General features: G+C 37.1%; 1 protein-coding gene across 3 annotated transcripts in view; it reads left to right on the plus strand.

The window, feature by feature from the left end:
* LOC114537828 (nuclear anchorage protein 1-like) overlaps nucleotides 1-24,938 on the plus strand; it is a 74,879-nt gene that overhangs the window by 49,380 nt on the left and 561 nt on the right. For all 3 annotated transcript variants that reach the window (XM_028558926.1, XM_028558928.1, XM_028558927.1), the window contains 34 exons: nucleotides 215-359; nucleotides 460-641; nucleotides 920-1,061; nucleotides 1,178-1,362; nucleotides 1,628-1,775; nucleotides 2,120-2,431; nucleotides 11,496-11,678; nucleotides 12,448-12,726; nucleotides 13,167-13,346; nucleotides 13,586-13,801; nucleotides 13,942-14,141; nucleotides 14,773-14,917; nucleotides 15,060-15,244; nucleotides 15,350-15,494; nucleotides 15,861-16,042; nucleotides 16,172-16,313; nucleotides 16,681-16,862; nucleotides 17,011-17,155; nucleotides 17,534-17,845; nucleotides 18,119-18,301; nucleotides 18,413-18,814; nucleotides 18,910-19,095; nucleotides 19,645-19,836; nucleotides 19,974-20,158; nucleotides 20,493-20,637; nucleotides 20,729-20,910; nucleotides 21,164-21,308; nucleotides 21,533-21,714; nucleotides 22,072-22,216; nucleotides 22,447-22,628; nucleotides 23,133-23,277; nucleotides 23,359-23,667; nucleotides 23,950-24,132; nucleotides 24,609-24,875. In XM_028558926.1, coding sequence (XP_028414727.1) covers nucleotides 215-359; nucleotides 460-641; nucleotides 920-1,061; nucleotides 1,178-1,362; nucleotides 1,628-1,775; nucleotides 2,120-2,431; nucleotides 11,496-11,678; nucleotides 12,448-12,726; nucleotides 13,167-13,346; nucleotides 13,586-13,801; nucleotides 13,942-14,141; nucleotides 14,773-14,917; nucleotides 15,060-15,244; nucleotides 15,350-15,494; nucleotides 15,861-16,042; nucleotides 16,172-16,313; nucleotides 16,681-16,862; nucleotides 17,011-17,155; nucleotides 17,534-17,845; nucleotides 18,119-18,301; nucleotides 18,413-18,814; nucleotides 18,910-19,095; nucleotides 19,645-19,836; nucleotides 19,974-20,158; nucleotides 20,493-20,637; nucleotides 20,729-20,910; nucleotides 21,164-21,308; nucleotides 21,533-21,714; nucleotides 22,072-22,216; nucleotides 22,447-22,628; nucleotides 23,133-23,277; nucleotides 23,359-23,667; nucleotides 23,950-24,132; nucleotides 24,609-24,875 — 6,643 coding nt within the window. The remainder of the gene's footprint in view (nucleotides 1-214; nucleotides 360-459; nucleotides 642-919; nucleotides 1,062-1,177; nucleotides 1,363-1,627; nucleotides 1,776-2,119; nucleotides 2,432-11,495; nucleotides 11,679-12,447; nucleotides 12,727-13,166; nucleotides 13,347-13,585; nucleotides 13,802-13,941; nucleotides 14,142-14,772; nucleotides 14,918-15,059; nucleotides 15,245-15,349; nucleotides 15,495-15,860; nucleotides 16,043-16,171; nucleotides 16,314-16,680; nucleotides 16,863-17,010; nucleotides 17,156-17,533; nucleotides 17,846-18,118; nucleotides 18,302-18,412; nucleotides 18,815-18,909; nucleotides 19,096-19,644; nucleotides 19,837-19,973; nucleotides 20,159-20,492; nucleotides 20,638-20,728; nucleotides 20,911-21,163; nucleotides 21,309-21,532; nucleotides 21,715-22,071; nucleotides 22,217-22,446; nucleotides 22,629-23,132; nucleotides 23,278-23,358; nucleotides 23,668-23,949; nucleotides 24,133-24,608; nucleotides 24,876-24,938) is intronic.

The following is a 24,938-nucleotide window of genomic DNA, read 5'->3' on the forward strand; positions in this document are numbered from 1 at the left end:
TAACACTGAATCAATAAGAGATGATCCTTACTGGACCTCTAGGAAGAACAGTTTAGAACTGATAGAGCTATCCAGTATAAATAAAGTTGGTTTAATTTAGGTTTCCTCCTGTAGTAACACTGGATCAATAAGAGATGATCCTTACTGTACCTCTAGGAAGAACAGTTTAGAATTGATAGAGCTATCCAGTATAACCATTACCAATAAATTACAGGTTGTATCGTGCGCTAATCTCCTACCAAGGAGACCAAAGGAAAAAGATCCATCGTTGGATTAATTCTTGTTCCAAGGAATCAAAAGAAATCAATGAAGATGTTGCTGGATTGGAAGCCTCTGATGCCGAATATAAAAAAGTACAGGTAATTTCAGAAGCTGAAATTCTTGAAACGATAAGAAACGATTAATTTTCTGGGAAAGAGTTGCCCCTGCATTCGCTAATTTTGGATTTTTTTATTGAAGCATTTGAAAAGCAATCTCGCCTCTGGAGAACCAACCTTCCTGCATTATAAAGAACTATCAAAACGAATGATTGAGAACAACATTTTCCCTGTGAAGAAAGTTCCTGAGATAGAAAAAGATGTCGCCAACTTTACGACCACCTACGACAACTTACGAGCCGATACCGAACGCAAAGATAAACGGTATGAAGGATTATTACTCCTTTTGTTCATGATATAAATGATTAAATTAATATTCCTTCCCCATGAATGAGATAAATAAGAGATGATCCTTACTGGACCTCTAGGAAGAACAGTTTAAAACTGATAGAGCTATCCAGTATAAATAAAGGTAGTTTAGTATAGGTTTCCTCCTGTAGTAACACTGGATCAATAAGAGATGATCCTTACTGGATCTCTAGGAAGAACAGTTTGGAACTGATAGAGCTTCACAAGTAATGTTGTTTTTTATTATATTCCAGTTTGTATACAACTGTTGTGAAATCAATCGGGCAACCACTTCACTCGATAGAACTGGCAGTGACAGAGGGAGAAAACTGGGTTGAACCAGAGGAACTCTCCAGTGATTACGAGGAAGCTAAGGAACAGTTGAATAAGATGAAGGTTTCCAGGATTTTACCATTGAGATTTTGAAAGAAGAAATTTTAATGTTTTAATTTTAGTTTCTCCATTCTGCAAGAGGAAATGAGTGGAATGAAATATCGTTTCTATTTATTTAGTTGTCTGTCTTTGTTATCGAAACACTACACACGCGATCGGCAAAAGTTTTGAAAGAAACCGAAGCGCTTGTCTTGGAACACGAGTATCTGAGTCCGGAAAACAAAGAGGAAGTTATCGAACGCGTTCATTCCCTATCTCCGAGAACTGATGGATTACCAGCGGCTGCAGTGAATAAGTACAAGAGGTATAGGATTAGTTTTGTTTATATCAAGTGCTCTTCCACTGACATTAGACAGAGTAAAATACTAAAGTAGGTCACATCTGGGTGCATTGCAAGCTAATGGGTTAACAAGAGACACTGACAGATAGTTTTGTTAACTTATTAACTGACAGTACTCTTCCACTGATGAGTAAAATCATCTGACATTAGACAGTGTAAAATACAAAAGTAGGTCACATCTGGGTGCATTGCAAGCTAATGGGTTAACTTCGACATATTTTTGTTGCAGAATGAATCGTGAGTTTTTAGTTTTGATCGAAAGTGAGGTTGAAATTCGCGATGCTTGGATCACGAAAAATGAGGGAAGAATGTCGTTACCACAAGCTGGGGATGTACAGGACCTTGAGGGATTCCAGCAGTTGAAACAATCTCATGAAGTAAGTCCACTAAGGATCATCTCTTATTGATCCAGTGTTACTACAGGAGGAAACCTAAACTAAACTAACTTTATTTATACTGGATAGCTCTATCAGTTCTAAACTGTTCTTCCTAGAGATCCAGTAAGGATCATCTCTTATTGATCCAGTGTTACTACAGGAGGAAACCTAAACTGAACTAACTTTATTTATACTAGATAGCTCTATCAGTTCTAAACTGTTCTTCCTAGAGGTCCAGTAAGGATCATCTCTTATTGATCCATGCAGGATTACTACAGGAGGAAACCTGAACTGAAGCGTATTTGTTCTGATTAATAACTCAAGTCTCGAACACTATCTTTTAGGATTTTTTACGAGAACTGAAGCGCAACGAAATGTCAGAATTTTTGAAAGTCTGCGAGGGAATGAGTGACCTCAAGAAGCAAACTATCGCTAAAGTTCGTGCTCTTCAAACTCGCTGGGCAGTTTTACTCGCTTGGGCCACGAAAAGAACGGTATATCTGAACACAGTCATCGCCAACTGGGAGGAATTTCGATCTCACGAAGTAACGACGATTGAATTTATCGATGCAAAAGAGAAAAACTTGCAAAATGTTTCCGAAGAAGTTAAACCAGGCGATGACGCTATTACCAAGGAAAGAGTGGAACAGCTAGAGGTAAGACCTGATTGATTAAATCGATTTAATATGACTTGCCAGAGCTGTTAAATTTCCTGTGTTATTTTAATGTTTTTGGGAGAATTTTATTCCAATTGTTTGAGATACGATATGAATACTAAATATAAAGATTAGTTATGGTAGATTTTTAATAGATGACCAACTGTTAATAGTTGGTAAATTCTAATCTTTATTCCAGTTTACCAACTGTTTTGTCTGAAAGCATAGAATAGATTAATGATTAATTATTGGTGCTTTTTCTCTGCCTAATATTTTGACCACAAAATCGATTCTAAAAGTTGATAGACACACATTAAAAGCATATTCGAAATCTGGCAATGACGAATTCCAGTTATTTTTGTATACACTCAGCTAAACAGCTCTATTGATTCGGCTTGTTTTTGTCGTGTTTTCAATCAATACCAGTCTCTCGGTGAGATTTCTAATGCTTTTGTAAACAATGAGTTCAAATACTCAAATATCTCAGCCGAGTTTGTTCGCGAAATTGACGTGCGAAAGTGTTTTAAGAATAGAAGAAACTTGTCTTAACTGTGATGGTCAAAAATAACGAAGGATAGGATAAGTTTAGCTCGGTCAAAACCATGCCTTAATTGTATATTACAATGCTGTCTACTTCAACAATAGAAGCATTAAACCATATCATATTTAATGGTTTTTTGTTTCGTATCTCAGCGGCAAGTATGTTTGTCTCTTGAATTCAGATCTCAGATGAATTCAGAATAAATACTTCAATTCTTTCGAAATACTTTCATGGCACTTGCGACTTGCGAGTTATGTTCAGATTTCAGCATGAAAACATTTATGAACATATTTAAGATTGATTTTTCTTGGTAAAAAGTATCATTTTCTTGGAACTCATTTCCATATTTTAATTGCAAAATTATCGTTTACGAATTGCGAGCAATTTGCATGGTGATCACTTTTGTTCAAAAGACCTAAAATATCTTAGGTATTTCCTGTTTTTCAAATCACTGTTTTGAAAAGACGCTCTCAACACTTCGCGAGGAAGCGATATTTGTCTGTTTAAAACGAATCGTTTGGTTGAATGTTTCAAGCAGCAAATTCTAAGAACCACTTTTCCAAGAACGAACACTGTATCTATATTCAGTCTATACAGCGAGGTTTATACTACAGAGCGACAAACAACATAGAACTTGCTTGACGTTCTTATCACGATGGCGGGCAAGAGAGAAGAAAAAACAAGAGAAGTAAGAAATAAACCAAGTGGTGATAAGGAAAATATAATTGTTGCTGGAGGTTGGGGAAGTAACTCTGTAGAGATGTTTAACTGGCGTCAAAGAACATGGTCGCCATTACAACCAATGCTAAAGATACGTGATAGAGCAACTTCATTTATTTATAACAATTATATGACTATAGCTGGGGGTTGCTGTGGCGTGTCTGGCATTGTTGATGATATGATTGCAATGAATATTGACCCAAACCGTGATCTCTCAACATACTGGTGTGACTGTAGTGGTAAACTACCTGATAAGTTGAGATTCCACAGAGGTGTTCTGTATAATGATCAGTTGATAGTCTCTGGAGGTGATAGTGGATATGGTTCATTTGACTTGATCAGATCAGTCCAGCTTGTTCCTCCCTATACTGTGAAGACCTTATCAAGAATGCCAGAACCAAGAGGTTGTCACAGCATGGAATTATTTGATGATAATTTGGTGATAGTTGGTGGAAGAGCAACTGGCAAAGACGAAGACAACCTCAGCAGTGTCGTACTGTACGATATAAAGAAGAATGAGCTGAAACAGTTGTCACCACTGCCGTATGAAGTGAGTCTCATGGCAACTGTGAGATGGGGAGACAACATTGTTGTTATTGGTGGCGTTGACAAACATGGCAAGGCATTAGATACAGTTATCATTTACAATGTCAAGACAGAACAAAGTCACATGCTGCCATCAATGAGATGTAAGAGGCAGGGATGTACTGCAGTTGTTATTGAAAACAACATTGTAGTCTTGGGAGGAACTGGTGGGCAAGGAGACCTAAAATCAGTTGAAGGTTTCAACTTTGAAAGGTATTCTTGGGAAGAGCTTCCAGAAATGTCTGAAGGAAGATGGGGGCACACTGCTGTTGTTGTGTGAACAATATGTAAAAAAATAATTTAATAAACAATAGCGTAGAACAATCAATGTTTATGATTACTGTAAACAAATCATAATTGTTAAATTTTCTGTCATATTTTATTGCAGTTGTCGTCTTATATATCAATAAACGTGGCTCTAAAGAATATTTCACTTTATTCTCCTCGTCTCACACGAGTGTTTTAAGATCAGAGCGAAGGCACCAGAACTTTTGAAACGATTTCTAGTGGGTTGATGGAGTTGGTTTGAGAATATCATCAATTTTAATTTGAATCGCAACTCAAAATTTGAATCTCTGTGAATTCCATTCGAAATTAAAACCTTACACTGCCAAAAAATTACTTACAAAAAAGAAAATTAGTTTTCAAAGATCCGAGAGCACCCTTATGGTGTGTATGCAAGGAAAAATGGAAATTCTGAGATTGTTAAATTTCGTAAGAATTTGGTTCACTTGACTTGGTAAAAATAAGTTTTGTTTATAGTTAAAGCGCTGCGAAAGTCTTCAAAACGGCCGAAATAATATGAAAATTATGCGTTTTTTCAGTCGTAAACTGTTGAAAGACTGGTACCGAGAGTTTCAGGCTTGTGCATGACGTATGCAGTGTTGTGACAAACGAAGCGTTCACCTGAAGAATAACAAACTATATTACTGTTAAATCAGCTCAGTTTTTAATTTTGAATTGCAACAGATTACGAATGACTGATCGTCGCATTTTGACATGATTGTATTGATTTCACTCGTATACTGCATCTACAAAACGCAAACTCGTTTGAATCTTGTTCAAAATATCCAGAAATTCCAATTTAACTTAGGGCATGCTGCAGTGTTTATAAATTAAGAGCTCGCTTGTGTCGCGCTAGGAATTATTAGTTCGCATTCTCAGGGCCCAATTTTGAACCGAAAATTCTTCAAGTTCTTGTCCGATTTATTTGGCAAGGATGGTATTGAAATGATCCGGAAAGATTAAATTTTCAGATAATTTGAAAACGTGAAAATCGAAATTTCCATTGCAGATATACACTTTATGATTAGTAATGCTTGAAAGCTCGTCTGGACAACTCATGACAGGCCATGACACGTTTAATTCGAAATATTTTCATGAAAGTTCATCGGCTTGTTCAGGCTTCTGTATAAAAACTTTTATAAAAGTATTTAAGAATGATTTTTCTTGGTAAAAAGTATCATTTTCTTGGAACACATTTCCATATTTTAATTGCGAAATTATTGCCAATTGCAGGTGATGACCTTCTCTCATAAGCCCTGAAATATCTTAGGTATTTCCTGAGAGGTTTTGTTTGGCTAAGATCAAATTACTCTTTTGACGCTTTTTACTTCATGAGGAAGCGATATTTGTCTGTTTAAAACAAGGCTTTTTTGTTGGATGTTTCAAAAAGAAAGTTCAAAATCATTTCTTCAAGAACGAACACTGTATCTATATTCAGTCTATACAGCGAGGTTTATACTACAGAGCGACAAACAACACAGAACTTGCTTTATTATTACGACACAAGAACGACGTGAAATATGGCTTCATATATACAAGGCTACGATAAAGGACGCTTCGAGGCCAAAGTCAGTCAAAATTTCCTCTGTCAGATTTGCTTCAATGTTTTGAAAGAGCCTGTCCTGTGTCCGACAAACCAACATTGTTTTTGCCGTGGTTGTATTACGAAACATCTGCAAAGTTCTCAAACATGTCCAACGTGTGCTGATGAACTGACCGTCGAGACTTTGACCGAACCACCACGAATGGTAAAAGATCTTATAAATGAGTTAAGAATTCGTTGCGTTTACATCGACAGAGGTTGTCAAGAAGTTGTAGAAGTACAGCATCTTGACCGCCATGAAGATACATGTGGATATACACCAGCCGTTTGTACAAACCAAGGCTGTGGTTTAAATGTTAACAAGCGTGATCTTATTCACCATGAAAGTGAAGTCTGTGAATTCCGAAAGTTGAAGTGTCACTCGTGCGGAGAAATGACGAAAACTTTGGCAGATATGGAGGAAAGAATGGCGAATATCGAGAAAAATAATGTAACGATTGAAACTAAAATAACAAATTTGGAGAAAAACACGGCTGATATAAAAGCAGATATGCAAGGAAAACACGAGGTGGTTAACAACGAAGTCAAAGGATTGAAAACAGCTTTGGTCAGAGCTTTTGATGAAATGAAGGACGTTCTTATCACGATGGAGGGCAAGAAAGAAGAAAACACAAGAAAAGTAAGAAATAGACCAAGTGGTGATAAGGAAAATATAATTGTTGCTGGAGGTGGAGGAATTAACTCTGTAGAGATGTTTAACTGGCGACAAAGAACATGGTCGCCATTACAATCAATGCCAAAGGATCGTTATGGAGCGACTTCGTTTATTTATAACAATCATATGACTATAGCTGGGGGTTACTGTGTTGGGTCTGGCATTGTTGATGATATGATTAGAATGAATATATACCCAAACCCTGATCTCTCAACACACTGGAGTAACTGTCCTGTTAAACTACCTGATAAGTTGAGATACCACAGCAGTGTGCTGTATAATGATCACTTGATAGTCTCTGGAGGTGATAATGAAAATGGTTCATCTGACTTGATCAGAGCAGTCCAGCTTGTTCCTCCCTATACTGTGAAGACCTTATCAAGAATGCCAGAACCAAGACAAAGTCATAGCATGGAAATATTTGATGATAAATTGTTGATAGTTGGTGGACGTTCAACTGACGGATACAAAGACAACCTCAGCAGTGTCGTACTGTACGATATAAAGAAGAATGAGCTGAAACAGTTGTCACCATTGCCGTATGAAGTGAGTGATATAGCAACTGTGAGATGGGGAGACAACATTGTTGTTATTGGTGGTGCTGACAAACGATGGCAACCATTAGATACAGTTATCATTTACAATGTCAAGACAGAACAAAGTCACATGCTGCCATCAATGAGATGTAAGAGGTGGCAATGTACTGCAGTTGTCATTGAAAACAACATTGTAGTCCTGGGAGGGTGGGGTGATCAATATCAGACCGTGAAGTCAGTTGAAGGTTTCAACTTTGAAAGGTATTCTTGGGAAGAACTTCCAGAAATGTCTGAAGCAAGACAGAGGCACACTGCTGTTGCTGTGTGAACAATGTAAAAAAATAGGTTAATAAACAATAGCGCTGATTAATCAATGTTTATGATTACTTTGAAGAAATAATAATTGTTAAATTTTCTGTCATATTTCATTGCATTTAATGTCGTCTTATATATTAATAAACGTGTCTCAAAAGAATATTTCGCTTTATTTTTTTGTCTCACACCAGTGTTTTAAGATCAGAGCAAGGGCACCTGAACTTTTGAAACAATTTCTAGTGGGTTGATGCTGTTAATTTGAGAAAATCATCAATTTTAATTTGAATCTTGGCTCGAAATTTGAATTCTCTGTGAATTCCATTCGAAATTAAGACCTTACACTGCCAAAAAATGTTTCTTTTAATATCGAAAGAAGCCCCATAAATTACTTACAAAAAGAGAAAATTAGTTTTCAACTCAGATCCGAGAGCACCCTTGTAGTGTATTTGCAAGGAAAAATGGAAATTCTGAAATTGTTAAATTTCGAAAGAATTTGGTTCACTTGACTTGGTAAAAATAAGTTTTGTTTATAGTAAAAGCGCTGCGAAAGTCTTCAAAACGGTCGAAATAACATGAAAATTACGCGTTTTTTCAGTCGTAAACTGTTGAGAAACTGGTACCGAGAGTTTCAGGCTTGTGCATGACGTATGCAGTGTTGTGACAAACGAAGCGTTTGCCCGAAGAATAACAAACTATATTACTATTAAATCAGCTCAGTTTTCAATTTTGAATTGCAACAGATTACGAATGACTGATCGTCGCATTTTGACATGATTCTATTGATTTAACTCGTATACTGCATCTACAAAACGCAAATTCGTTTGAATCTTGTGTAAATTATCCAGAAATTCCAATTTAACTCAGTGCATGCTACAGTGTTTATATAAGAGCGCACTTGTGTCGCGCTAGGTTTCTCGATTAGTTCACATTCTCTGGGCCTAATTTTAAACCGAAAATTCTTCAAGTTCTTGTCGGAATTATTTGGCAAGGATGGGATTGAAATGATCCGGAAAGATTAAATTTTTATATTATTTAAAAACCTGAAAATCGAAATTCTCATTGCATTTATACACTTTATGATTAGTAATGCTTGAAAGCTCGTCTGGACAACTCATGACAAGCCATCACACGTTTCATTATTTCGAAATATTTTCATGAAAGTTCATCGGCTTGTTCAGGCTTCAGTATAAAAACTTTTATAAAAGTATTAAAGAGTGATTTTTCCTGGTAGAAAGTATCGTGTTTTTCTAGGAACTTATTTGAGTCATTTCCATATTTCAATTGCGAAATTATTGCCAATTGCAGGTGATGACCTTCTGTAGCAAGACCTGAAATATCTTAGGTATTTCCTGAGAGGTTTTGGCTAAGATCAAATTACTCTTTTGACGCTTTTTACTTCATGAGGAAGCGATATTTGTCTGTTCAAAACGTGGCTTTTTTGTTGGATGTTTCAAACAGAAAATTTAGACTCACTTTTCAAAAAGCGAACACTGTATCTATATTGAGTCTATACAGCGAGGTTTATACTACAGAGCGACAAACAACACAGAACTTGCTTTATTATTACGACACAAGAACGACGTGAAATATGGCTTCATATATACAAGGCTACGATGAAGAAAGGTTTGTGAACCAAATCGATCGGAATTTTCTTTGTCAGATTTGCTTCAACGTCTTGAAAGAGCCGGTTATGTGTTCGAGAAACCAGCATTCTTTTTGCCGTTGTTGTATCACGAAACATCTGGAAAATTCCCAAACATGTCCAACGTGTGCTGATGAACTGACCGTAGAGACTTTGGCCGAAGCACCACGAATTGTACAAGATTTTTTAAATGAATCGAAAATTCGTTGCGTTTACATCGACAGAGGTTGTCAAGAAGTTGTAGAAGTGCAGCATCTTGACCGCCATGAAGATACATGTGGATATACACCAGCCGTTTGTACAAACCAAGGCTGTGGTTTAATTGTCAACAAGCGTGATCTTATTCACCATGAAAGTGAAGTCTGTGAATTCCGAAAGTTAAAGTGTCACTCGTGCGGAGAAATCACGAAAACTTTAACGGATATGGAGGAAAGAATGGCGAATATCGAGAAAAATAATGTAACAATTGGAACTAAAATAACAAATTTGGACAAAAACACGGCAGATATAAAAGCAGATATGGAAGGAAAACTCGAAGCGGTTAACAACAAAGTCGATGGATTGAAAACAGCTTTGGTCAGAGCTTTTGATGAAATGAAGGACGTTCTTATCACGATGGAGGGCAAGAAAGAGGAAAACACAAGAAAAGTAAGAAATAGACCAAGTGGTGATAAGGAAAATATAATTGTTGCTGGAGGTGTATGTATTAACTCTGTAGAGATGTTTAACTGGCGTCAAAGAACATGGTCGCCATTACAATCAATGCCAAAGAATCGTTGTGGAGCGACTTCATTTATTTATAACAATCATATGACTATAGCTGGGGGTTGGTGTGGTGAGTCTGACATTGTTGATGATATGATTAGAATGAATATTGACCCAAACCCTGATCTCCCAACACACTGGAGTGACTGTCCTGTTAAACTACCTGATAAGTTGAGAGGCCACAGCAGTGTGCTGTATAATGATCAGTTGATAGTCTCTGGAGGTGATAATGGAAATGGTTCATCTGACTTGATCAGAGCAGTCCAGCTTGTTCCTCCCTATACTGTGAAGACCTTATCAAGAATGCCAGAACCAAGACAAGGTCACAGCATGGAGATATTTGATGATAATTTGTTGATAGTTGGTGGAAGTACAACTGGCTGTTACAAAGACAACCTCAGCAGTGTCGTACTGTACGATATAAAAAAGAATGAGCTGAAACAGTTGTCACCACTGCCGTATGAAGTGAGTAATATGGCAACTGTGAGATGGGGAGACAACATTGTTGTTATTGGTGGTGCTGACAAACATGGCAAGCCATTAGATACAGTTATCATTTACAATGTCAAGACAGGACAAAGTCACATGCTGCCATCAATGAGATGTAAGAGGAGGGGATGTTCTGCAGTTGTTTTTGAAAACAACATTGTAGTCCTGGGAGGGAGGGGTGAGGCAGGCGACCTGAAGTCAGTTGAAGGTTTCAACTTTGAAAGGTATTCTTGGGAAGAACTTCCAGAAATGTCTCAAGCAAGATGGTGGCACACTGCTGTTGTTGTGTGAACAATGTAAAAAAATAGGTTAATAAACAATAGTGCTGATCAATCAATGTGTATGATTACTGTAAACAAATCATAATTGTAATAATTTCTGTCACATTTTATTGCATTTGACATCTTCTGATATATCAATAAATATGTTTTTAAACGAGATTTCGTTGTATTTTCTTTGTCTCACCAGTGTTTTGAAATCGGAGGGAAAGTACCAGAACTTTTGAAATAGTCTCCAAGGGATAATAGTCTTAATTTCTGGACGAATATAGCTAGAGAATATAGATTCTTTTATTTCAATTTGAATCGTGTATGGATTGATATTTGATTTGTGAATTTTACTCGAAATTGCCAACAAAACAGTCGAAATTTATTTCCTTTTGAAACTCAAAGTTTTCACAGACTTGACACTAATTTGAAACGACACATTTTAAATGTTTACGCTGTCTCAAGTTTGAGAAGTCCGTTTAAACGCGCGAGTTTTAAATTTACCTGAAATCTCAAAGTGCTTGATCGCTTTTAAAAAGCCAAAGTAGATTTTCAACTCGTACTAAAACATTTAACAGTGCAAATCTTCATAAAATATGTCAACAAAACAGTGTTTGTTTACGAAATTCTTCCTTGTTTGATAAACTAAACTCTTTCTCTAGAATATGCAGGCAGAGACGCGGGAAAATTCTTTAGATATTTGGAAACTACAACAAGAATCTTCCGCACTTACGAAAAACATCGGTGAAGAAGCTCCGTCCAGCAAAAACATTCAAAAACACACAAACGATCTTGTTGAACGAAATAGGAAGCTTTCACAAGATATTTCGATCGAAATTAACGAGGTATGTATATTAGTTTGAAGATTTAGGCAAACGTTTTCGGCTAAATAAGGTATTTAAGAGGAGATATTTTTTTATGTCGCGTAATATATGCTCAAAACCTCAGTTATATCTTCATGCAACAGCAATAAAAATTTTCAGCATTAAAAATGTTTTGCAAGCCTGAAAAGCATCCACAAAGTATGTTTACTGTATAATCTCAAAATATTGTGAAAAGGAAAAGATTTCTCGGGATACGCCGAGAAGAAAATGACACTTGAATCAAAGCTTCTTTTGTATTCATTTCAGTTATAATGGCGTTGACATTATAACATTGTTGATAGCCGCCGCATTATATTTTGTAATAACTCCTTTGTTTGGTGTTTTGCATCCACCAAATACAGTTCAAAACTTAGTTCACAACATTATCTAAAGAATAAAGGTAAAATTAATGGATTTTGAGTGGTACGCCGAAAAGATTTTAGGTTTTGAGCGTTTTCCCGCCAAAATACGCGACATAATAAAAAATCCTTCTTAATACTTTATTACGTGTAAATTTAGGTCAACTTTGATCCTTAGATTTGCCTGGCCGAAGTCAAACTATTTTAAAATTAATTCATCGCACGTAGAATTGTATTGTTTAGGCCAAATTTAGTCGAAGGTGTTTCTGAATTCGATCATATATATTGGCTGTTTAAATATACCCTTGTAGTTTACAAGATTTGAAGGTGAAATTTGAGGTAATACAGTTTTAAAATCGTGAGATTTTGAATTATATTTTAAACTTTTTAAGCTTGAAGCGAACCAACACAAAGCCTTGAAAGTGCAGCAGTTGTTGGAGTCTGTGAACGATTGGGCAGATGACACGAGTGCCTTTCTTGACGAATTTAATGAAATCGCAGTTCAACTTAAACCAAGCGACGTTGTTGTTGACAAGGCAGCCGAAGAAGATGGCGATGGATCCGATAAAATAAACGACAAAGGCGAAAAGTCCGAACAAGATTTGGAAAAAGTTGATGAAGGACGTATTGAAAAGTTAAAAACGGCGAACGAACTCATACATAAAATAGCTGTAAGTTATGATAATGTCTTGTGCGTGTCTTTGGGAATGCCTTAGTTCTACTGAGATAAAATAACTTTTTTGCTTTTATCCTTTGTTATTCGAAAGCCGGGGTTGTTTTAACTGAATTACCTTGCCTGAGGCTAAGAAATCTCTAAAGATCCGTTCAGAAATCAATTTATAACAGAAATAACTCAAAAAATACAACGAAGTTATAATGAAATCGATAAAAATTCCACAAAATATCCACCAAATCCTGAAGGGTTTCTTTAAAAATCTTCTGAAAATAGTTCTGAAGTAGTTTCCAAAATCTAATGATCGTTTTATCAGGAACCTGTTCCTAAATTTGCCGTTAAATAACTGATAAAGTCTTTAAAACTTACTGTGGATAATATTTCGGAAGGTTTTTTGAAATGTTTTATATCTTTTTGTCTGCTTAATTCCTTCTTCAGTATCGTCGCGTTGACATCGGCGAGTACCAGGCTCTCGTAGATCGCGTCAATGAACTTCACGAGGAACTTCCGAGGGATCCCGATCAGACCTCCGAACAGAGTGTGCAAGTTGAACAGTTAAACACAAAATGGAAGAACTTCAATACAGATATCGATAAAGTGGCTTGGGTGAAAATACCGGTTAGTTTAGATTAGGTTTCCTCCTGTAGTAACACTGGATCAATAAGAGATGATCCTTACTGGACCTCTAGGAAGAACAGTTTAGAACTGATAGAGCTATCCAGTATAAATAAAGTTAGTTTAGTTTAGGTTTCCTCCTGTAGTAACACTGGATCAATAAGAGATGATTCTTACTGGAACTCTAGGAAGAACAGTTTAGAACTGATACAGAAATTGAAGAAATTCTTTCAAATTTCCAGGGTCTTGATTCACTCCAAGCCGTGACATATATTCTTCACGATATGAAAGTTGACAAGAAAGAAGATGGTGTCGCTGGTGTGGAAACGTTTAAACAATGGAAGGAGAAAGCTTTAGACTTAGAAACCTCCGTTAGTGAAGTTGAATCCAAGTTCAAAGCTGAGAATAATATCGACAAAAGCTATGAAGCGATTGAGGCCGTCGATCGCAATATCCAGGTAAGATTTCAAACTTTATATTGTCTTTAAGATTAATGTTTTGTGCTAATCTTTCTGGACAGTCAATGTATTGATCTTTGATTCATTAAATCGATGCTTCGTTACATGGAAGTTCAATATTTATCTTTGTTTAACTCTAGGAATGTCAAGACGAAATTGACAGTAACGTTTTGCCTAAACTCGAAGTGATTCGGCTGGCTGGAGTAAATCTTTGCTCTCCTCCAGATGCAACAGCCGAGCCCGTCCCAGAGGAAATAAAAACTGAAGTCCTAACGACAGTTCTCTCGCTCCATGAAAGAATTGAGAATTTGCGATCTGCGATATCACTCCAGATACTCAGGTAAGTGTTAGGTCAGTGACTAAAGGGGTTGTTCACATGAGCCCACGGTTTAACGACATTTAACGAAGCGTAAGATGATTTCGAGGTATTGAAATTAGTAAATAACATGATCATGGTAGTCGTAAAGTCATCCTAACAATTGCATGTGTTTGTTTGGTTTCAACGAAGACTTATTTTCATGCCTCAAAAGTATCTTACACTTCGGTTAATCTCAGGTAACCAGGCTGAAGGAACAGACCCTAACCGCTTTACTAAACCACTCGAGAATTACGTTATATATTTGTTTATGTCGGTGCAATACACAGAATCTTAAGTCTTTCAGGCAAGGATTTTTTCTTGGCAAAGTCTTACGGTTAATTTGCCGTGTCGTAACCAATTTATTTCTTCCTTTTGCCCTTGTAAATGAAGGATTTTCATGACAAGCTTTTGAACTAAACTCTTTGACAAAGAAATCCTGCTTGTCTTTGCAAGAACTAAGAATCCATCTTGTTAAAAACCGCGTTGATAGAACACAGAGTTTTATGTCCAAGAAAGTCTAATTGTTGTCGAATTTAGCGACAATTTAACAGCCGGTTTCGTTGAAAAAAGCTTGTTTAGGCTCTAACTGAATGTTATTTTATATTTTTCGCAGGCTTGAAGATGTTATCTATGACTATTTTCACCAACGCGTTAGGTCTGACCAAAGTGATCTCGCCCAAGAACAGACAGAATATAAACGGTTGTTACCACTAAGAGATGACGTTGATACTATCATCTTGCATTTAGAAATCATCAAGGTTCATTGATTCTTGCAATTCTTTCGGCGGTTTGTCCGCCAAATTTCTTAAATGTCGTTTAATTGCATGTAGTTTTGTCCTTGTTTAGTGGTTGTGGTTCTAGTTCAATACATAAATACAGCGTTGTTTTTTTTTGTTTCAGCAAAGCGAAGACAGGTTCTATAAGAACGAAAAGAAATTCAAAGAATCGCAAAAACAGTTCAATCAACTGGACGAGAAAAACCTAATCAACGATAAAGATCTTGTCACCTTCGTCACGTCCAAAATAAAAAATATCGAAATCCAAAGAGTCACCTTAGGAAATCTATTTACAGACATTGAAGGAAAGTATGTATCTTCAAATTTTCCTGTGATTTATGATTTATCATTTTGAATTTTAGCATATGCTGTTGTTTATCGTTTTTACAACGCGATTTATTCGATGTGTTCTAGGCTTCGTCGTAGCCTTTTGAACAAGTACAACAGCAATAAATCGAAATTTAGCAAATGGTTGAAGAATGCTGAGAAACGAGAGAAAACGATTGACATAAATGTCGAGGGAGTTGAGAAGGCGTTTATAGAATGCACGAAGTTGGAGGTAATGAAATATGGTTTAGTTTAGGTTTCCTCCTGTAGTAGCACTGGATCAATAAGAGATGATCCTTACTGGACCTCTAGGAAGAACAGTTTAGAACTGATAGAGCTATCCAGTATAAATAAAGTTAGTTTAGTTTAGGTTTCCTCCTGTAGTAACACTGGATCAATAAGAGATGATCCTTACTGGACCTCTAGGAAGAACAGTTTAGAACTGATAGAACTATCCAGTATCAATAAAGTTAGTTTAGTTTAGGTTTCCTCCTGTAGTAACACTGGATCAATAAAAGATGATCCTTACTGGACCTCTAGGAAGGACCAAATCATCAAATCATACTGGAATTAATGTTTGAATATCTTTATCTTTCAGAGTATGGCAGAGGCTTTGCCTGAAGGTGAAGAAATGATGAAACTTCTGAATAAACTTGTCATACAAATCGATATTGAACATATTTGGAGCCAGGCAGATCAAGAAGCGTCCAACACTGAAGTGAACTCGTTCAGAGATCGACACTCAATCTTGACAAAAAGCATGGAAGAGAAACGGACCTTGTAAGTACATTTGATCGTAAAGAGAATTAAAGATCTGTGGATTTCGTTTCACACACATCTATTGTAATACTGGAGTGTTGCGCTTTTATTGTTCTTGATTTGTGATAAAATGTTTGTTTGTATTTGAAGGCTACAAGCAAAAATCAAAGAAGGTCTTGAGCAAACACTTGGTATTGCCGAGAAGTCAATCTCTGATGCAGAGGCCTGGGATAAACCAAGCACCCTTGACAACGAGCTGGAACAAGCCACGGCGCAAATTCAGCAATCAATGGTAAATACATCTTATCGGTTTTAGGCTTTGAATTGTTTATCCTAGAGATCCAGTAAGAATCATCTCTTATTGATCCAGTGTTACTACAGGAGGAAACCTAAACTAAACTAACTTTATTTATACTGGATAGCTCTATCAGTTCTAAACTCTTCTTCCTAGAGGTCCTGTAAGGATCATCTCCTATTGATCCAGTGTTACTAAAGGAGGAAACCTAAACTAAACATACTTTATTTATACTGGATAGCTCTATCAGTTCTAAACTGTTCTTCCTAGAGGTCCAGTGAGGATCATCTCTTATCGATCCAGTGTTACCACAGGAGGAAACCTAAACTAAACATATAACTTATTCACTCCACATATATTTTAGGAAAACGTGACAAATGTGAACAACATGTACACACAAACAATGCAAGCTTTGAAACGTCCTCAAGAAATCGCGCAATCTGAAATCCTCCCTGCTGACGTCAGCTCGGATATTGACGGAAGATGTCGGGATCTCACGAAGAGAGTTGGACGTCTTCCCTCTGTTGTTCTTAAGAACCATAAAAGGTGAATATCTTTCTGTTAACACTCAACAATTTCCAATGAATTAAAGACATGAATTTGTTTTTATTTCATGTTATACCAGCGGAAATATAAATTGAGATCTTTGTTTGCTGTTGTGGATGAATTAATAAACGTTGAATGTTCTTTCTAGTTTGTTCGAAGCGTTCACAGTTCTTCTTCATGAGGTCGTAGACTCGCGAGAAGAATGGATCTCTCAGAATGAGGCAAACGTGATGGTCTCGTTTGTCTCCGTCGCTAGTTTGGATGATGTAAAGTCGAAGATACAGGATAACAAAGTAATCCCCTACCCAATTACCGATTAATTCATGTTTATATTTCAAAATTAATCAATACTTCTCAAAATTACATCATGTTCAATGCAAACCGACACAAACCTGTATTCTAAAAGATTCAATATTTAATGCAATGTTTTTCAAACACTGCATAAAGTTGCGAGGTCGGTTGGTTAAGACAGGACCATTTATCTTGAGTGAAACGGTTCACACTGCTTTGAAAATCGTATGCTTTGAAATATACAACGTCTTATTGTTTTTTTCATGTTTTATTTGGCCAAAAATCCTAGCTCCTTGTTTAGAAATTCTTCGGTCCGTTTGAAGATAGTATTTTATTGCTGTGGTTTCTTTTTAACCGAATTTAATGGTATCTTTATTTAGGAATTCATCCTTGAGATAAAAAAGCACGACATGGCGCCTGTTCTAGTGGAACTTGAGAAGATGAGCGATCCTGATTTCAAACTCAAGGCAACGTCTAAAGACTTGCAGAGTCGGTTGGCTGCCATCGAGAAATCCGCTGAAGAACGACAGCTGGTTTTGTTGTCAATTCTCAACCAATGGGAAGCCTTGAGACAAAAGCTCAGGGAACTATTAGACTGGATCGATATGAAGGATTTGAAACTGAAAGAGTTGAAAGAACAAGTTGATCTCGGCGATGAAGATGAGGTGAAAGGTGAACTTGGTGAATTGAAGGTAATTCTCTACAAGATTTCCGTTTTAAGTTAGTTTAGTTTAGGTTTCCTCCTGTAGTAACACTGGATCAATAAGAGATGATCCTTACTGGATCTCTAGGAAGAACAGTTTAGAACTGATAGAACTATCCAGTATAAATAAAGTTAGTTTAGTTTAGGTTTCCTCCTGTAGTAACACTGGATCAATAAGAGATGATCTTTACTGGACCTCTAGGAAGAACAGTTTAAAACTATAGTTATAATAGTCCTAAAGTTGTCTCATATTTCTTTTAAGTTAATGCAAACTCAAATGGAGGATGAACATCCTGAAGTTGTGAACTTAAAAAAGATAGCCGAAGGTCTGAAGAATATCCTGGGAGAGCAATCAGATGCTAATGCTCTTGTGGACGAGCAAATTAAAGATTTCATAGACTGTTGGAATAACTTGGGCAAAGATATTGACGACAAAATAAGAAAGGTTTGCAATGAAGAAGAAATATGTATTCGCTTCAAGCGAAACAACAATTTATAGTTGTAATTTTAGAGCTAATATTGTTTGGTTTTGAGAATTTTGTCTTCTCGTTACCAGCTTGAATCGTCAGAGCGTCAACTGACCACTATGCACAGGTACATGGACAACACTCAAGACTGGATGGATGATGTCACGGAAATACTTGACCAGTACGAAGCCAATCAACGACGACTGCAGGGTCTGCCTCCCGAGGATAAGCCGAAAGAATCCGTAGGCGAAACAGAAATTTCCGACGATGAACCGAAGGTTACTGGAGAGGAGCCGAATGTTTCCGAAGAAGAAGCGAAAGTTTCCGAAGAACAGCCGGATGTGTCCGGAGGCGAGCCGAAGGACCCCTCGGGAGAGCAGCCAGTTGAAATGACGGAGGTTTCCGAAGTTGAAGCGGAATTGAAAGAACTTGACGAAGATGGAAAAGAAGAATTGCGAGAGAAAAATAAAAGTCTAATGAAAGCCTTTGTCGTAAGTTTAAAGATTTAGAATTCCTCACGAGTTTTTAGGACTAACCAGTTCGTTGTGTGAGAGGTTCCAGAGTGATATTGGTTTTGTCTTCACAGGAAAAACGTCAAAATTGCGCGACATGCCAAGCATTCGTGGACTGGGCCGGAGAACTGGAGAAGCAAGTCACTGAAGATCTCGACGATGCCTCCAAAGATGTCCTGAAAATACGAATTGAGAAATTCAATTCTTCTTGGGACGTTTTCATGAACAAGATCGAGGACTTCTCCCAAGAGAATTTGGAGGTAATATTTCACCTGTAAGAGATGATCCTTACTGGACCTCTAGGAAGAACAGTTTAGAACTGATAGAGCTATCCAGTGTAAATAAAGTTAGTTTAGTTTAGGTTTCCTCCTGTAGTAACACTGGATCAATAAGAGATGATCCTTACTGGACTTCTAGGAAGAACAGTTTAGAACTGATAGAACTATCCAGTGTAAATAAAGTTAGTTTTCAGTTTAGGTTTCCTCCTGTAGTAACACTGGATCAATAAGAGATGATCCTTACTGGACCTCTAGGAAGAACAGTTTAGAACTGATAGACTATCCAGTATAAATAAAGTTAGTTAGTTTAGGTTTCCTCCTGTAGTAACACTGGATCAATAAGAGATGATCCTTACTGGGCCTCTAGGAAGAACAGTTTAGAACTGATAGAGCTATCCAGTATAAATAAAGTTAGTTTAGTTTGGGTTTCCTCCTGTAGTAACACCAGATCAATAGGAGATGATCCTTACTGGACCTCTAGGAAGAGCACTTCAAGAATTACTTCTTAATACTAACATTTCTTTTGTTTAGGAAATCGAGTTCATCGAATTCCAGCTGGCAGAGCAAAAGACTGAAGTGCTTCCAGAGGCCATAACGTTTGAAGAATGGAAATCAGAAATTTCCAGTATGGAAGTTTGGTTCGATGCAATGGATGAAAAATGTAGTCAAGTTAACATATCACGTGATACTGACAGTCTCAAGAAGGGTGAACAGGACACTAAGGTATAAATATGGACATAGGTGATCTCTGCTTGATATTAGGTTCTTGTGTCCTCGAGTTTGTAGTTATTTAAGAACCTTAAAGCAAGTGAAATGTCCCACAGCCTTGATTTCCCGTTTTTTTTCGAACCTTCTTCCAGGTAATCGTAGCAGAGTTCAACGACGAAGGGAAACCGCGTTTCAATAAGATTATAGTCCTGGGACGGAAGTTGATCGATGCTAAATCCCAGACTCCTGAAGAAGAGCAAGTGATCACCGTTACCATCACAAAGTTCACCAAAAGAATGATTGAATTGGAACGAGTTGTCGAGCTTCATAGGATAAGGTTAGTTCAACCTTCTGTTCGTTGTCCTTTTAGTTGTCCTTTTAGTTGCCCCTTTAGTTGTCCTTTTGTTGTCCTTTAGTTGTCTTTTAGTTGTTCTTTTTAGTTGTCCTTTTCCTTGTCCTTTTCGTTGTCCTTTTCGTTGTCCTTTTAGTTGTCTTTTTAGTTGTCTTTTTAGTTGTCTTTTTAGTTGTCCTTTTAGTTGTCCTTCAGTTGTCCTTTTAGTTGTCCTTTAGGTTAAGTCTCTTTGAATGTCTATCTCCTTTCTATGTTCACTAATCATTTACCATCGTGGAAGAGTTTTGAAATCTATTGATACGGTTTATGCAATCTTTAGAACGGTCGAGACAATCGTAGATTATTGTAAAGAGAAACTGGTCATCTGTGAGTCGTCTGTTGAACGCGATGAGGTCAACATGAACCAATTAACACCTTCTGGTTCAACTCCTGACGCTGTTCATGAACAAATCGTCCTCTTAAAGGTTTGTTGCATGGATGAAGTTAGTCATCCGAACAGCTTAAAACTGATAGAGCTATCCAGTTTAGATTATTGAGTGCCGATTTGACTTGTAGATCTGTGAAGTTGAAATTCCGAAACACGAAGAAGAATTTGTGGAAATTCAAACGTACATACTGGAGACACGAGAACCTGGTTTTATCACATCTGAGACCCAAGAAGAATTGGAAAAGACTTGCAAACTGGTTGAAAAGAGACGAAGCGATGTGGAAAAACAAAAGAAAGAAAGTCATGGAAGGTATAAGAACCCCTGCAAGCTAATGGGTTAACAAGAGACACTGACAGATAGTTTTGTTAACTTATTAACTGACAGTATTCTTCCACTGATGAGTAAAATCATCTGACATTAGACAAAGTAAAATACTAAAGTAGGTCACATCTGGGTGCATTGCAAGTTAATGGGTTAACAAGAGACACTGACAGATAGTTTTGTTAACTCAGTAACTGTCACCGAATGAATTTTTTTTTTCACTTCTAATTCGTTTCCACAGGCTTTATCGATCAATGGTGAACTTTTTTGACCAACGAAAAAAGGTGACGCTGAAATGGTTAGGCAGTTGTGAAAAGAAGGAACGACAAATTAAACCCGACGTGAAGGAGCTAAAAGACAGCAAAAACGAGTACATCAAAGTCAAGGTATTGACAATCATTTCCAGTTTCATGCAAATAATTTTCTAGTGTCATAGGCTTCCAGCTGGATTAAGCTCAGATTGAATACAACTTCACTGGGCCAATTATTACTTAATTACGAGGTTTAATTAAGGACTAATTACAAAATACACAGGCAAATTAAAGGGGCTCGTTAGTCTAGCTCGTGGTCAATTTTCTTGGGAAACATCTTTTGTATCGTTTATTCGCAGGAAGTTCGCTCCGAGTTTGATCAAGGACGCCAGAACTTTGTCGCCTTTATTGAAGTGCACAAACTTATCGTCGCTGATGAGGTGACTGATGAGAAGAAGACTATCGAAGTGGAAAGAGACGTGAACTCCATTTCTGGCAGAGTGGAACAAGTTGACAAGATCTTACATGAACAGGAAACAAAGTATGGGTTGCTGTTCTAAAATTTCACTTCATAAAAGCAGAATTAAACTAACTTTATTTACACTGGATAGCTCTATCAGTTCTAAACTGTTCTTCCTAAAGATCCAGTAAGGATCATCTCTTATTGATCCAGTGTTACTACAGGAGGAAACCTAAACTAAACTAACTTTATTTATACTGGATAACTCTATCAGTTCTAAACTGTTCTTCCTAGAGGTCCAGTAAGAATCATCTCTTATTGATCCAGTGTTACTACAAGAGGAAACCTAAACTAAACTAACTTATTTATACTGGATATCTCTATCAGTTCTAAACTGTTCATAGTCTTTACTTATTTTATATTTCGTTTCTTTTCAAGGCTCTACACGACATTGTTATCAACATTGACGGTTCTCTTGGACTCGATCGAGGCGACATTGAGCGACGCTCGAGGAAGAATTAAACCTGATGAAGCAATTTCAACCTACTTCAAAACAGCGAAAAAACAGATGGATGAGACAAAGGTAGGTCAAACCGAAGAATCTATTACCAAATTCACAACCTAAAAAATTTATCTTCAGTTTTGAAGGGACAAAATGAAGCACTTGGCTTTCAGACTTTCCTAAACGATAATCTATTCACAATCTTTACCATGAAATATAACCGGGTCCTTGAACTCGTCCTCGTTGTGCTGTTTAACATGAAGTATGATAGTATATAGTCTGAAATTTCAATATATCGTTGTCATATTTAGACAATGGCCCGCGATATTCAAGTGATTCACTTGACTACGAACAAACAGTTGGAGCTAGGAGATGACGTCAAGAAGGCTAAGCTTCTTGGACCAGAAGATGCTGACACCATAGAACTGAGGCTCAGTGATTTGACGAAAAAATCAGCTGACTTGCAAGAAGCTGCTCAGAATAAAGACCTTAGGTAGGTTGGAGATGATCCTTACTGGACCTCTAGGAAGAACAGTTTAGAACTGATAGAGCTATCCAGTATAAATAAAGTTAGTTTAGTTTAGGTTTCCTCCTGTAGTAACACTGGATCAATAAGAGATGATCCTTACTGGATCTCTAGGAAAAACAGTTTAGAACTGATAGAGCTATCCAGTATAAATAAAGTAAGTTTAGTTTAGGTTTCCTCCTGTAGTAACACTGGATCAATAAGACATGATCCTTACTGGACCTCTAGGAAGAACAGTTTAGAACTGATAGAGCTATCCAGTATAAATAAAGTTAGTTTAGTTTAGGTTTCCTCCTGTAGTAACACTGGATCAATAAGAGATGATCCTTACTGGACCTCTAGGAAGAACAGTTTAGAACTGATAGAGCTATCCAGTTTAGATAAAGTTAGTTTAGTTTAGCTTTCCTCCTGTAGTAACACTGGATAGGAAGAGCAGTTTAGAACTGATGAAGCTTATCGTTTTTATTGCAGAATGCGTGCGGAATATGTGATGACGTTCAAGACAGAGTTACAAAGATGTAGTCAATGGATTACTTTCCTGGAGTTAAGAGTGGAGAAATCAGCTGCCGAAGCCGAGGACTATCAAGGATACAAACAACTCAAGGAAGATCATATTGTAGGCATTTTTCTAGTGCAGTTTTTAAAATGGTTAAATTTTCCATTGTTAGTGCCGCTAAAGCAAGTTTTGTTCTTTTAGCATTTCGAAGAAGACTTAAAGGTCTATGATCTTAATATGTTGCTCAAAGAGGTGGGCAAAATCGACGAGCTTGAACCTTCTGTTAAACAAGAACTTGCCGCTTTGGAAAAGCGTTGGAAGAAGTTGTTGAGATGGTCTGAAGAGAGAAGCCTTCGCTTATCAAAGATCGTTTCACTCTGGTCGAAATTCCGTGAAGAGGAGATCTTAGTATTAAACTGGATTGATGAAAAAGGCGAAGAGCTAAAGGTCGCTGATCAAGTGAATCTTGCTGACGAGGAAGCCCTTCAGGAACAATTGCATATATTTAAGGTAAGTTTCTCAGAAGGCATTTTAGGTTTTGTACGTCGTGTTAGATTATTTATTTATCCATGAATCATGAACATCTTATCAAGATTAGCCTCACGGCTAAACCAATCTCTAGTGAAATGTTTTAAAAACTTCATCTATATGAACTAAAATCGAATCGTGTTGTCTATGACTTCAACTCGGCCAAATCTTCTTTGCGTTTCCAGCGCGAGTTTCCCTTCTTTTGTAAAAATATTTAGACTTCTTCCTCGCATATAATTTATTTATTTGAATCCCGTTTTTTAGGCTTTGACACCAGAACGAGAAGAATTCGTGAAGCGTTCGACAGAAGTTGAAGATATGGGTCATGAATTGAAGAGAATCGTCGGAGACAATACAAGAGCTGGGGATTTCATTCAAAAACAACTTGTCGATCTCGATCAAGTGTTCAATGAACTAATAAAGCAAATAATTCAGAAGAATGTTCAGGTGGGATATTTTTAGATGCATCTTTCGTGAAGGTAGACAAACCAGGAGACTTTGTTTCCTAGCCATGTTTCATGAAGGTAGACAAACCATGAGACATTGTTTCCTAGCCATGTTTCATGAAGGTAGAAAAACCAGGAAACATTGTTTCCTAGCCATGTTTCATGAAGGTAGACAAACCAGGGGCCGGTTGTATCAAGCCCGTTTAGCTCAAACGGTGGATAAGGTCAAAATTGAAAGCGAGTCTAACGTGTCATTCAACAAGCAAACTGAATGTTTTTAACCTTAATACAAAGATACTGTTTACAACTACATTTTCAGTGCATAATATTCAAGTTGACTCATTCAAGAGAGATGTAAGAGTGTTATTTAATTTTGACTTATCCACCGTTTAAGCTAAACGGGCTTGATACAACCGGACCCAGAAGACATTGTTTCCTAGTTGAGTATTAAATATACTCAAATTTATTTCCCTGTAGTTGGAATCAGCGCTGGAGAGACTGCGATCCATGTCTGCGGAGATGACCATCGTAAAAACTTGGTGTAACGAAACTGAACTGCTTCTGAATGAGTATGACGTCATGGAAAAGCGGTTGCAAGATCTCAATGTGGGCAAGTCTGATCCACCTCCAGTGACCGGGGAGCAGACAGAAAAGACTGAAACCAAGAGAGAAAAACGCGCTCGAATCAAAGAAGAAAAAGCAGAACTGAGAGAAGAAATGATTCAGAATGTTGAAAATCTCGCTGTGAGTGTTTAGGTTTCCTCAATCAATAAGAGATGATCCTTACTGGACCTCTAGAAAGAACAG

This window comes from Dendronephthya gigantea, unplaced genomic scaffold (genome assembly GCF_004324835.1).
Source record: "Dendronephthya gigantea isolate DGI-Jeju-01 unplaced genomic scaffold, DenGig_1.0 000165F, whole genome shotgun sequence".
Classification (NCBI taxonomy): Eukaryota; Metazoa; Cnidaria; class Anthozoa; order Malacalcyonacea; family Nephtheidae; genus Dendronephthya; species Dendronephthya gigantea.